Source organism: Spodoptera frugiperda, chromosome 31 (genome assembly GCF_023101765.2).
Source record: "Spodoptera frugiperda isolate SF20-4 chromosome 31, AGI-APGP_CSIRO_Sfru_2.0, whole genome shotgun sequence".
NCBI lineage: Eukaryota > Metazoa > Arthropoda > Insecta > Lepidoptera > Noctuidae > Spodoptera > Spodoptera frugiperda.
In genome coordinates, this window is record NC_064242.1 from 2778327 (window position 1) to 2792031 (window position 13705).

The 13705-nt window shown below is 39.4% G+C and overlaps 2 protein-coding genes across 5 annotated transcripts in view; both read left to right on the plus strand.

Annotated features, from left to right (window-relative positions):
- LOC118276266 (leucine zipper putative tumor suppressor 2 homolog) overlaps positions 1 to 13705 on the plus strand; it is a 108637-nt gene that overhangs the window by 1356 nt on the left and 93576 nt on the right. Inside the window, exon 1 of one of the 2 annotated variants that reach the window (XM_035594517.2) lies at positions 9089 to 9267. The exons of the other annotated variant lie outside the window; for it this stretch is intronic. The gene's annotated coding sequence lies outside the window, so the exon portion shown is untranslated. Of the gene's footprint in view, positions 1 to 9088; positions 9268 to 13705 lie in introns of those variants that run through there. 2 annotated transcript variants of the gene reach the window in all.
- LOC118276263 (uncharacterized) lies at positions 1068 to 8797 on the plus strand. Of its 3 annotated transcripts, none has more exons than XM_035594511.2 (4): positions 1068 to 1235; positions 1662 to 2029; positions 2405 to 2499; positions 3396 to 8797. In XM_035594511.2, the coding sequence occupies exons 3-4, from the start codon at positions 2410 to 2412 to the stop codon at positions 5301 to 5303; spliced, it is 1998 nt and encodes a 665-aa protein (XP_035450404.1). In that variant the 5' UTR covers positions 1068 to 1235; positions 1662 to 2029; positions 2405 to 2409; the 3' UTR covers positions 5304 to 8797. The 3 variants fall into 3 exon arrangements, with proteins under 3 accessions (XP_035450404.1, XP_035450405.1, XP_050563311.1); XM_050707354.1 differs by lacking the exon at positions 1068 to 1235 and adding an exon at positions 1404 to 1565; XM_035594512.2 differs by lacking the exon at positions 2405 to 2499.

The following is a 13705-nucleotide window of genomic DNA, read 5'->3' on the forward strand; positions in this document are numbered from 1 at the left end:
CGTACAAAGTCGTTTCGTTGTTGTTACTTGTAATGTTTTATTTATTCCTGGTTATTTTTGTTTCATATGTATTGTATTACGTTGATGCATTTCTGTGATCGCTATTCAGTTTAAGTTTTATTTTAGTTTATTTTAGTGGTTATATCAAAAATGTTGCGCACAAATTGTGGAGCGATACACTTTTACTTCTTTTCAATTTTGAATTGGAATGAACAGATACGATATTACTGATACTGGTAATTTTTTAGATACCTGATTAATATATTATGTAACTTTGGATGTGTATATTATGTATATTATCTGTAAATGCAGAGTGCTGTTCACAACAGTTTACATTCAGAATATTGCTTTAACTTACGATTGTACGATAATTTATGTTGTATATCAAGTGTTGAATATAGTAGACTCCTAACAGAGTAACCACTTAATGAATGATTCGTACCTATATAATATTTTTATTCAATCAATTTTCTGCTGTTCAAATGTAGCTCCAATTTCCTTTTACCCTAGGTACTAACAGTATTGGTAACTTTTCCAACGAGTCACTGCTAAGTACATTGATATACTTGTATTCGATGTACTAATAAATAAAGTTATAAAGAGTAAGAGAATAAAGAGATCGATGAAAAATATTTTCTTGTTTTATTCACGCTACATTCGTGGCTTCAAACACCACAGTGCACGACCTTCAAAGATAATAGTCGATACCTACGAAATTATCCCTGAACTAATATTTATTTTAGAGTACCTATTTCACCTAGTCAATCCTAGGATAATTAAAATAAATTATTATTTGAGATAGATCAATCCTTGGACTTTGACCTTGTTATACTTATCGTACTGGTAACTCCCACGATGTCTAAAATATCTGTATTTTAAAATTCCCGCGTCATGGCGGCGTGAAAGTTGAACATATCCGGTTTGAAATTCTAGAAGCTCATTGGTTGATACGTAACATCGTTTTACGAGATTAGCCAATAGTCATATTTCAACGAATCACAAGGTGTATGAAATGTACTCACGGGCTGTTCCGTCGCCATCTTGAATGATTTTGAAAAGCGAAGCGATACGATTGGTCAATAATGAGACGTCATACCAATCTTTTGACGGAGTTGCGCAAAATAAAATAATTTTGTGACTCTCACTCACTCATTGCGGCTGCCATGTTTTTTTTCATGTGGGGTGTGTGTGTATTGATATAACATGATAGTTTAACCCCGTATAAACTGTTACAGGTGAGTAATTTCCATTAATTCTTGTTGTTTTATGTGTCAATGCGGAAGTAAGTTCATGGCGCGTCCTTAGTGAAAGTGCATCATGTAACATCGCCGTCTATTTGTGAAATTGCATCGTATCGTAGATGAAATGAGTAGTAAGAGTATGACTCAGAGCAAAACGACGATGAAAGAATTACCGTGGCGCGCGTGATAGTACTCTTTGTTGATGTATAGCAAAAAGTGTTATTCGGGTGACGTTGCGAATGCTAGGAGGCTTCGTCCGCGCTCACCCTCGCTCGGGTGACGTTTTGGCGCCATCGACCCATTTAGCACGGCGGGGCGGGCATGGTACTCACGGCACACGAAATTCTTTGTGCTTACTATATCTCAATGACCTTTGTAACAAAACAGATGATAGTAAAAGTAAATCGTTTTATTTTGCAGAATCAAGGGGTGCACGTAGTGCGTCATTTGTTATTAGCTAGTGACAATGCGATTGCATAAAAATTGAAGCAAGCGCTGCATTAGGAAAAAAAACTGACCCACTAGCAAAGAATAGGCCAAAGAAATTAAGGATGTATTAGTAACGGAGGAATTTAAGGATCGATTTATATCACACGGCCCACGGCGATTGTAAAATGGACTCACGATTATTGTACAAGATGATGGTGTTTGATAACGGCAGACACTATCAAGGACAGGATGCGTAAGCATAAGAGAGAGAGCCAGGCGTTTGCCTGCTGGCCTGCCACATCAAGAGAAATTCATCAAACTCCACACTCCATCATCTGATATCCCCACACTTGGTACAGGTAAGCCGCACTGAATACTTATCCCATACTCAGAACATCATCATTACAATCAATACAATGTAAATATTATTTGTAAAGTCACTATCATTTGTATTCACATTTGGGCAACAAGAATACAGCAAGATTGTAAAAGCGCTACAGATATTACGAGCAGCCAGTGAATACCTTATTAATTATTATAAACTTGTAAAGAATCCATCTCCAATGACATGCTACATCACCAAGTATCTTGCTATGATCTGTAGTTAATAAATGATAGGCTAAAATAAATATCGTAACCAGTAATGAAACTAATGATGAAATAGTGATTAGTGAACTTGTTAGTGATCAAATAATAATCAGTTTGCACTAATTATTGTTTTTTCGACTGTCAAGAGGAAATGCAGTGCTCAGTAACACTGGAAAGTGACCATAACAGTGGGAATGTAAAAATGAAGACAATTAACAATTATAAGAATCCTTACAAAAAGGTCGGTTTTGCATCTATTCCAATGTTATATGTTATTTTTATAGGCAACATGATATTGTTTTTTGGTTTTGATATAGTTGTGACCGAAATATTCTTTTGTGTTTTCCTTGTGGGAGTGATTAGTTTTGTTTTTTGTTTTGAAACATGTTGTCCGAGTGTACAGGAAGTTTCCTCCTCAATGATTGTTGCCTATGAAAGCACCGCACCACTGTATTTTGATGTCCCCCTTGGTTTGCACACTATTTTAGGAGCATCACTGCATTCTTCCTTTGTTCCATTGTTAAAAGCTACTTGTAATAATTATTTGCATTATCATTGTGTGCATATATTTTTTATTTATTGCAACATCATATTTTTAGTGTATGCAGGATCAATCCAGATAAAACATGAAAATACCTATTAGTTTTTTTTTTATTGTGCAATGCTATTTTTCCTTTGTTATTTTGATAAGTTTTTCAATAGTCTTTAGTCCGTCACACAAGTTCTTTCATTCTCAGTTATCCATCCATTTTATTATAGTGCAGCTGGTGTTAATAATATAATTTAGTAGTTCTTTCCAATATTTTTGAAATGTGCAATATATACATTCTTTATTATATTACTAAAATCTACCTATCATTTTTATACAAATGCGAGAACTTCTACTTTGAAAAATTTGTTAATTAAAACATAAAAAATGTATGTATTGCACCTAGTTAAATATTCTTGGATATAAGATATCAGTTTATGAATTAGGAATATTTATGGATTCCAGCACGTCAATATATCCCAATCTGTATGATTTTGGTTTGTTTTGTTGAGTTATTATGTGCTGATATCTGTACTTATCCATTACATTATAGTAGCACGCGAATTTAATTTGATTTTCTTTTGACATTATGTATAAATTATTTCCAGGAACCTAATCTTGACAACATTGTTGATCAACTGTGCACACGACTTCAAGACATCAAAGATCAAGAAAGTTCGTCACGAGTAGGCATGCCCACGTGTTCCGTAGAAGAAACAGAAGCTGTTCGTCGATATTACGCTGCGTTTCCGGCTTTAAAGAAAGGTCGAGAGTCGCCATTACCATATTATCTCCCACCGCCGGCGTGGTGTCGTAAGTCAGCGCCAGATTCCAATACCAAAATGCAAAGCGAATTATCAGTAGCTAAAGATTGGAATACTAAAAACAAGAAACTAACCTCGGGCAAGGAGCGTCGCAACTCTTACCACGGTCAAAAGAAGAACAACAAAAAGCGTTGCAACAGTTACAGCAGATCCTTCGACAGTAAAGAGATTCTACCAGAGTGGGTAACTCATGAAGGCGTCTGGGATATGGAAACACAGGATCCGGTGAAAGAGTTTATCAGAGCCATAGCATTGGACGAGGGTTACGGTACGTGTGAAAACACTGTTACAGACGAGATCAAAGAAATTTCTCAAGGCAAAATTAGAATGAACGAAAACATGGTGCCTGAATGGGACGACAGCCTCGACTTTGACGCCGAGTGGGTCATCACCGAGGACCTGAACCCGCGTGTCCGTACGCCCATGGAGGAGGAACTTTATGCCAAGTTTGAGGCTAAGTTCGATCGCAGCATTGAAGCTCTGTGGTCTAAGGATCAGAACACTCCTGATGATGAGTACCAGGACCTTCCGATAGACTTTCAAGATCTGCTGTCATCACCCTCTGACCGCCTGTTCGCTGATCCGTCCGCCGAGAAATGCAGTCTCATATCCCTCACGGAGAGCATTTGGTCTACCGAAGCTGCAGATTTCCCGCCTCCGCTCGACCGCGGGGATACACCCTCGCGTATAGCCGACGCTCTGCATGACCGCTTCCGGCCGCTGAACCTAACCGACGTCGTCGAGCCGGAGCCCCGCGAGCTCGAGTCGTTCGCTTTGTACGAAGGCGACGAGATCTACGATGCATTGAGCACAGTTGCCAATACGATGCGCTCTTTCACTGCGATCAATCATAGCCGTGATCGCAGCGGCTTCGTCGAGGTGCCGCCGCGCCGCAACCGAGCGCTCGGCCTCCGCCAGCACAGCGTGGCCCGCGAGCCTCCGCCACGCCCGCCGTCCCGTCCACGGGAAGACCTGCTCACTTCTGCGCGCACTCATTTTCGCCCCATCCGCCGCGAAAACGATGCTGAGCCACCGCGCTATGCCGACGGTGACACCTTTGACATCTGTGGTGATCCGGACACCGTCGACTTCCATCGCAGCGAGTCGGGGGGCTTGTATCTCGGCACCGGGCAAGAACGTTACCTAGAGTACCGCGCCACACGCAGCATCGATTACGGGCGTCTCAATCTCACGGCGGCTCAACGCTGCCCCGACCTCGACGAGCCGGGGCTGCGACTGCGCTTCCCGTTGCGACAGAGCGACGCGGGAGTGCAGACCGACACTCCAGCCGACAGCGCGGCGGCCGCGGCCGCAGCCGCGTGGGCGGCGTGCGAGGAGTGCGGCCGCGCCGCCAAGAAGATGCGGCCCAGCGCCGCGCGCTCCATCTGGAGCGAGCGCACGTGCCAGCGCTGCGCGCCCGCCGCGCCCGCGCCCGCCGCCGCGCCGCCGCCCGACGAGCTGTCGCGCGAGTGGGAGGAGCTGCTGTCGGACATCAGCGCGGCGCACGCGCAGTACGCGGACGGGGGCGCGGGCGGCGGCGGGGGCGCGGGCTGCGAGGCGGCGGAGGAGGCGCGCGCGGACCGCAAGCGGCGCCACTCGGCGGCGCTGCGCTGCGCGGCGGCGTGCACGCACCCGCACGCGCGGTTCCTGCCGTGCTGCACGCTGGCGCTCGACCGCCCGCTAACGCGTTAGACGCGCGTCCTGTGTAGTTCCCTTCCCCGATGTAATAGGTACCGTGCTGCACTCTGTATATATCCCCCGCCCTGTTTCCTTCCAGCGTATTGTTTTATGTCAACAGTGAGAAATCGCCAGCTTTTCATATTCGAAAACGACGTACCGTAATCGGTATCGAGATGATGTCATTTGTGGCTCGATTGCTCTTACAAGTGGCATTAGAATGAAAAAGTTAGCAATAATAATAGGATTAATTAGCGAAGCCTTAAACGTTACTTTCTCCAAGTGTAGGGTTGATGTGGTACAAAGGCGAAAAAGTGCTAACATATCTTATGATTGTAGATATTGAACGGGAAGGAGGAGTTATATTGTAACGTTAATTTTAGTTCAATGTTTTCTTTGTAGAGATTTCATATTGATGTAGGAATGTTTGATGGAATGCTCTCGCTTCACTGTCGACTTTCGACGAAATTTGATTTCTATGCAAAAAATGTTATGGTATTATGCATAAAAATAATGGCCTTGAGGTGAACAGCAGCATTCTGCACGTTATATATTTATTTTAAAATGTTTTGTTGGGAAATATACATATATTTTATTTGTTTTAGTTCAAAAAATCTGTTATAACGAAAATCGAGGCGATCGCATTCCACAGCAAACATGATAGGACGATTCTAATATAATTCTTACAATAATATCGTCCCGACTTGTTTAATAATTTGTTAATATAAAGTATAAGTAGAACAGGTATTTTATTTTTGTTAGTATTTTTCGTTTATGTTTCCAAGCGATCTAAATTCATTCAAAATTTTATATCGTAAAGTAAATTGTTCTGTTTTCTTTTGCAACATTTTTGAACGCGAACATTATGTAAGGAGATGATTAGACGCATCTCCGGATGTCCAACGGTGGGTACGCCTTTCGGCCGTCGTTCGCGAAAGATGTACCCACCGTTGAATTGAAAGTGTTTCCAAGCCGACATGTCGAGATGCGGCTTTGTGTCCGAGGTTCGAACGAGATCGGAGCGGACAGTTACGTTTTGTCCATGTTGATAAGTTTTACACGCGGCGATTTTATTGATTTGCCGTATTATATAACGTAGGGTGGCAGGCGCGAGGCGGGTTAGTGTTCATTGTTGATGCAGTGTTGGCCCGCTGCGTTCTGCCGGATAGTGGTAATTCAAGGTGTTAGCAGTTTTGTATGAAGCTGGACTATGTTAGTGGGGGCACCGGAGCCCCTAGAGTGTCGTCGGATGCGATGAACTAAGTGTCGTGCTCTTCTTTGATATATGCCTGGTCGCCGCTGATCACCGTTTGCGGACGCACGTTTTCCTACAGAAAACGAATGGTTAACTTTTTATAAGATGTATCGGCAGGCCTTGCGTTACAGAGGGCGGCCCGTCGAACGGTGAGCAGCGGTGACCATCAATTGTAACATAATTTACAGCTCCATGTATGGATTGTAACAGTTCATATAGGCGTAACTGTTATTATAGTTCATGTAAAACATAAGAAGTGTATATGTTATATTTTCGTATATTTTCATTTTACAAGGGGTGCTCGGTGACGGCGTGCTATTGTCGCGTCGCGTGTACAGCCAGTAGTCGGCCCCGCGCCCGCTGCGCCGACCTTTACTTGTACTGTGCACGGCCCCCACAACTTATATTTATTTCATTTGAAAGCCTTGCCTAGTTACAATTTCATATAAAACTTTAATATTCGTGCATACTTTTCTATTTTATGTGTCGTGTTTTATATATTTATTTTTATGTAGTGTGATTTACTTCTGTTTGTAATAACTGAAAACGGAAAATGTAAAAAAAAATATCATTACAAAATTACATCAGGAAGGCTATCCTTGTATATATTTAGTATATTGTGAAATTAATGTATAGTCATTTTCAGTTCTCTTAAATGATGTATCATTATATGTTCGCTAATTCTTTTGTCAATTTCTTTATCTGAAATATTTGTTATGTTCCGCGGGTAGACAGTAGACACGTGCACCAGTTTACGACTCTACAATGTTTCAGATATTGAAATGTTCATGTACTGTCTAAAGCTACGTTAATAGAGCGGTTGGGTATTTTTAACTCATTCAACTAATTAATTCACATTCATTTTTTCGTGTCACGTAATGTATTTCATTTTCTCTGTCATAAGTTCATATTATATTGTACTTATTCCATTAACGATATTCGCTAAAGGATACCTCGATAAAAAATATATGAAAAAGTAAAAAAAAAGTATAGATTCAAGTTCGCATAAAATATTATGTTTGATTAGTTATTAATCTAAATGTAATGTGCCTATGCACTTGATTGTCTGATTGTCCAGAACAACAGTGGATGATTATTGTTTTCCAATGAGTGTTGAAGGAATGTTACAATGCTTGCTGGAAAACAAAAGGAGCTAGCCACGGTATTTGGTAACGGGGACTTATTATAATCATTGACTAGCCAGACCAAAGCCAGCTCCTTCAATACTGAGTGGGATATGAATAAATCTATGGAGACTGATCATAACACCTGTCCGATATTCACTCGTCTGATAGATTTATCTATGTCCCATTTAACCGAGCCTTAGGAATCACTTGCTTCAACGTTTTACGAACTTTATCACGTTGTTACAACGGTGAGTCATTGGTCGGCTGAAGCAAGCGTCCCTAAAGGTGGTCTACTGGTCCCCGACCATCAAAACACTTTTTATGAGCCACATGATCATTTGTAAGTGGCATAAGAACTTTGTCGTTAAAATAATAAGTAACTATTTGGTATTTCAACTTTTTTACTATCTGCAAGTAACCAATATTTGTTTGACACTGTACCTATCTATTTCTTATCGAGAGCAAACATGTTTTTCTGTGTAAATGTAATTTGGACACGTAGCAAATCAGCACACTTGAAGAAAAATATAAAAAAAAAATATGTAGAAAAAAATCCAAAGTTTGTTGTAATGCTCTCTTCACAGAGACAAGTCGGCTTGTAACCGATAGCTAATAAGTGGCCTTGGTTACATGCATATTTGTTTACATTTCATATCAATTTATATCATTTTATTTTCTTTTTTGAAGTTTCGTAAAATCATTAGAGATTAAAAAAAATATCTTATAGGCCGGGGTAGGAGCAGTACACAAGGGATTACACATCTTAATTTCGGATCACATAACTTAAAATTGCACCGCAAATTAAGAGATGTAAAAACAAAGTTCACGATTTTTCTCACTGATAATGAATATGAATTTTCGATATTTACTAATTATTACTTATTGCGAAAATTGGCACCTTTATTTTGCAATGAAGTATAGTTTAATAAACGATGTAACAATAATAATTATCTTACCTATGAACTTGGAATTAGATTGTACCAGATTCCTATTTGAAAATTGTTAATTCATTTAGAAGTGGTTGTCCCTGAAAATAGTTACCATTTTCATTAATACGTTAGGTTGTGCTCGCTACTCTGGTTCTTGCCACCTGTGGGAAGAAAATAAAAATAAACGATCGATCCACATTTTGTTTTTTATTTCTCATACCAACTTACCTTGAATTTTATGAATACATACATAGATTGGGGTCTTCTGTAAACATGTTACCGGAACCTCCAAGAAGTCTCGAGATGTAAGAATTAGAATAACAATAAAATAGTGGGCGAAGTTGTCGCTCCACTCAAAAAGCTAAACTTAAGTACAGCTTCTCTGTCTTTTTCGCGCTCGCCGGCGCAAACGAGAAGGCGCTATACAAAAACCACGGTTTACACTTTCATCCATTGAAATGCACGCGGTGCTTCGTTGCGAGCGAGACGCCGGTTCAAAATAACAGTGAACCGTCCGGTCTTATCGAACTAAAATAATAACTCAAAGTAAACGGACGTTGCAGTGATACGAACAGATTTCACGTGTGATATTGTGTACCTATTGGACGCTGTTAGTGTTTGAACTGTTGTAATCAACGGCTAGTATTTTTCTTGTTTTTCGGAGAAAGGTAAGAACTTTTATTTATCTTTCAAGTTGAATGGCTCGGTTGAGGAGTTCTAACAAGATTTATTCTAAGGAGATTATTCTTCAGTCTAGTTTATAACCGATAACTCACTGAAACAATATTACCTATTTATATTCTGCGTGATTATGAACCTTCTAAGCGAGTAGCCTAGCAGATAGGCACCAACTTAGGCCTTTTCTGACTTCACACATTGTTTGATTCCGCTAGTAAAATTAGTAAATAAATAACACAATAAATCTATATTAGAACCGTTATACCTAAGTCGGTGATGTCTATATTTTTTGCAACATAGAAACAAGAAAGTCTGGTCATAAAACAGTATTAGGTACCGACAGATTAAACAAGCTTACTGTAGATGTCCTCGAATCCCTTATATGGAATCCTGAACTGAAAATTGCAGCTACCAATCGACTTGTAGCTATAAAATTAGGTAGTAAATGGGAGTGACAAAGTTGGGAACAATACACAAAACGGTAGGTAAAGTGAGTAATAGGTACCTATTCATAGAGTCTGATTTCTTTACGTATTAAATAAAAAGTTAGAAGATTTTTTGAAAACTAGGTAATAGATATTAGATTTGTAATCGCTATTATAAGTGCTGATTTATTTGAAATGGAAAACGCCATACCTACTTGACAATCCTTTAACATACACATAGGCACTTCAGTTTAGTGTTAAGTAAGTGTTAGCTCTAGCTGGCCATTACAATGTTCAGACAGAGTTTAATTAGTTATTCAATCTCTCACTCAACTGATGTTGCAAAGCCTTGTAGAATATAATAATTTCATAAACAATTAAACAGAACATAAGTAATCGCATTTAGTAATTAGTAATAGCCTTCTAAACTAAGGTTAAGTAAATAGCCATATAGAAAGATTTCTTGAATGGAAATTCATCTACATGTTTTGGAAAATAAGATTATGCGTTGACTCTATTATCTATATGAAATTCATAGTAAAATAGGTAGAGCTTATTAAAAATATAAAGTCATCTAACTGCCACACTCAGAAACATTAAATGATTAGTTAAACTAGTGTTCCTTAGTGACGATTTTGTATCGAAAACAATTGCTAAGGCCTGGATTAAGTAGCCATTAAATGACTCAGAGTACGGTGGTAACTCTCTGTCTACTAATTTGCAGATTGGTAGATATTTCTAAATCTAAATATTTCAATTTCAAATTACTACGTTCCTTCGTAAGTAATTTAACATCTAGGTAAGTGGGTACCGGTGTTCTGTATAATTTCATAGATTTTCGCTTTATTTTATTGCATAATAGGTGCTGAGGTGTTATTAGACAGGCAACCGCTTTTTATTGCTTCTAAAAATAAGCCACTCCATCCATGACTCTACAGTTGTAATTCAAAATAATAACCATGAACAAGTATTGGATGGTAGATCTATGTAGACGTTTGCACTGTCTATTATTATAATTTCACAGTCAAAGGAATTGTGCAGGTTGATTTAATAATGATACAGCACGCATGTACAAGTCAATTAAGTTCGAATTATTTCCTTTTTTATTGTTGAAGTTGGATTTAAAGCTAGAAGATCTGAAATGTGCATATAGACTACTCATCTATGAAAAAAGCAACTAGGTACATAAATCAATGCAATTTGTATTACTTACTGACATGCAAAAAATGCAGAAGATAGCAATAGCTTCCTTGGTCGGGTTTTGAAGCCAGTCATCACAATGTCAAACATCACAATGACTGCCTCGTTGGTCGAGTGGTCGCAAGTGCGACTGCCGAACAAGGGGTCTCGGGTTCGATTCCCGGGTCGGGCAAAGTATTACTGGGCTTTTTTCGAATTTTCGAAAATTTCTCGGTAGTAGCACGGAGTCTGGAATTGTGTCCAGGATATGGCACCTATTACATGGGACTTATAACACAAATGGTGAAAAGTGGGTGTACATTGTATAGCGGTATTACGTGCCGTAATGTGCACCTCTGCCTACCCCTTCGGGGATAAAAGGCGTGACGTTGTGTGTGTGTGTGTGTCATCACAACGTAATTTTCAATGCCCTAACTGCAATCCTCATATCGCCTGCCAATCGTGAGACACTTGAGAGAAAAATAAGCTTAATCTCAACCATTAAGTATTGTTTGTGAACTAGCGTCATAGAGGTACAATTTATTTAGAATTAGTGCTTATTTGCGTACCTACTTGAGTAGGTGGGTACCTATTTATCATGTCAAAATATGGCCAAACAGCCACAACACTAAAAGGCCGGCAATGCATTTGTCTCGGGTGTCAATATACGGTGCTGATTGATCAGTGAGGTGCATGCTTTAATTACCGTATTTTTGTTAATCATTTGACTCTACATTCTGTATTCCTATCCAGATAATTCACCACATATAGGTAGGTATTGGTATCTACTAATGTTACGCTATAAAACAAATTATTAATTAAAGAAGGGCTAAATTAAAAGTACCTTTAACCGACGAGCATGCATGAAAAGACTGATGACTGTTGATGAACCGAAAGAAGTACCTATGTAAGAGTCGTAGCAATTGGCGGTACATTGTCTCTGCCTACCCCCATGGGAGACAGGCGTGAAGTTATGTAGGTATGTATGTATATAAATAATAAACAAACAAAACATAAGTTCCTTTTTAATGGACGCTTGAGGAGGGACACAAATCAGCCAGTCTTATTAGTAGGGTGAGATGGCGAGATAGCCACAATAGTCCTGGAGGCAGTATCGGCTGCCCACGCGCACCTCTAGTAATTACCGCCACCAGCCCATTGTCCACGCTACACCATAAACAGCGGTGTATTCTTCCCATACGTTATCTAAGATCGGAGATATGATATCGGTTTTTTTCACGCGAAGGATCGATACGAGTGGGGTTGGGACGGAATTAAAAGAGTATTGCTGTGGAATCGGTTTATTTTTTTAAAGTTACTGATGTAGTTAGGCTCAATGCCAACTTAACGATTGTGGGTGCTATAAAGTTTGGATGCCAACGTAACTCTTTAGACTTCTATAGAGTGTAAAGATAGTGGTAATAATGAGGTGTACCTAGAATTGTAGAGTTTCTATTATTGCCCATATATCATATAGGTAGTATCTGAGTGCCATGAGTATTAACCCACGAACAGAAAGCGCTTCAGTACCTACCTTAATTTAAATCTGAAAATATGGTGTTAGATGACAAATCTTTGCACTACAGAACCTACCTTAACTAAAGCATTCGGGGAAAATACCTACCTGTATAGCTGATATTACTTACGTAGGTATATTTAGCAAACGTGACTAATGACAATATTTATTCGTAGAAACACATATCACGCACAATCTACCCATTCAGGTCTAAGAAACGTGTCTACAACACATACGTCAACAGAATATAACGCATATTAAACCTATTCTATCAAGAATTTCAACACAATGTCAGTCTTGCGAACATTCGCAAAAATTTTGCATACAAACACCAATTTCGTAAGCACGATCTATTTTCCTGTCAATGTTAAGTATCTAGTATCAAGTTTAGTTGAAACACTCTTGTTCAGATATCCATCGGAAGATAGCTAACAAAAGATCTTGATACTTGTGTAAGACGTTCGTGTTTTGGGCATTAGATATATCGTTTTCGTTTTAAAGTTCCAAGGTATCCTTTCACTGTTAGTTACCAATACTAAGAGCTTAACAGGCTAACAATGTATGATCATGTTTCGCTGCTAATACTTCTAATATTTCCTAAGAGGTTTAAGTAATTGGTTCTTGCAGTGTTAAAGAGCTTATTTGAGGCGGTTGTTGCGTGCTTGGTAAAATATTGATGACTAGTTCACGTCGCCTTATTGTGTAGGTCAAACTGTTCTATTGTAATGTAATGGTTCTTTGTCCGTTACAGAAAAGACTTATCCGATAATCTTTTTAAAGTGACGGTTTCGTTTAATGTTTAGGTTAGGTTTTGTTTGGTTTCATACTTTAGTGAGTCGTCTTGGCGGATTTGCTTGTGTTTTCTGCCCAGCAGGATATTTCACTGTCTTTCATCACTACTTGAGCCTATACTGTCCTCGCTTCAATTCGACATGGGCATGACTGCCTCATTGGTCAAGAGGTCGCAATTGCGACTACCGGGCAAAGGGTCTCGCGTTTGATGGCCGTATTGGGCAAAGTGTTGCTGGGCTTTATTCGGTTTTTCGTTAATTTCTCAGTAGATAGATAGTAGCACGGAGTTCGAAATTGTGCTCGCAATATGGGAATAGGCTTACCCCCTATTACAAGGGACTTATAACACAAATGGTTAAAAGTGGGTGTACATTGTACAAAGGCATTACGTGCCGTAACGTGCACCTCTGCTTACTCCTTCGAGGATAAAAGGCGTGACGTTGCATAATTCGACATGGAATAAGTACAATTCTAGTACCTAAGTCAAGTTAAACAGTCGACTTTACCTACAATCTT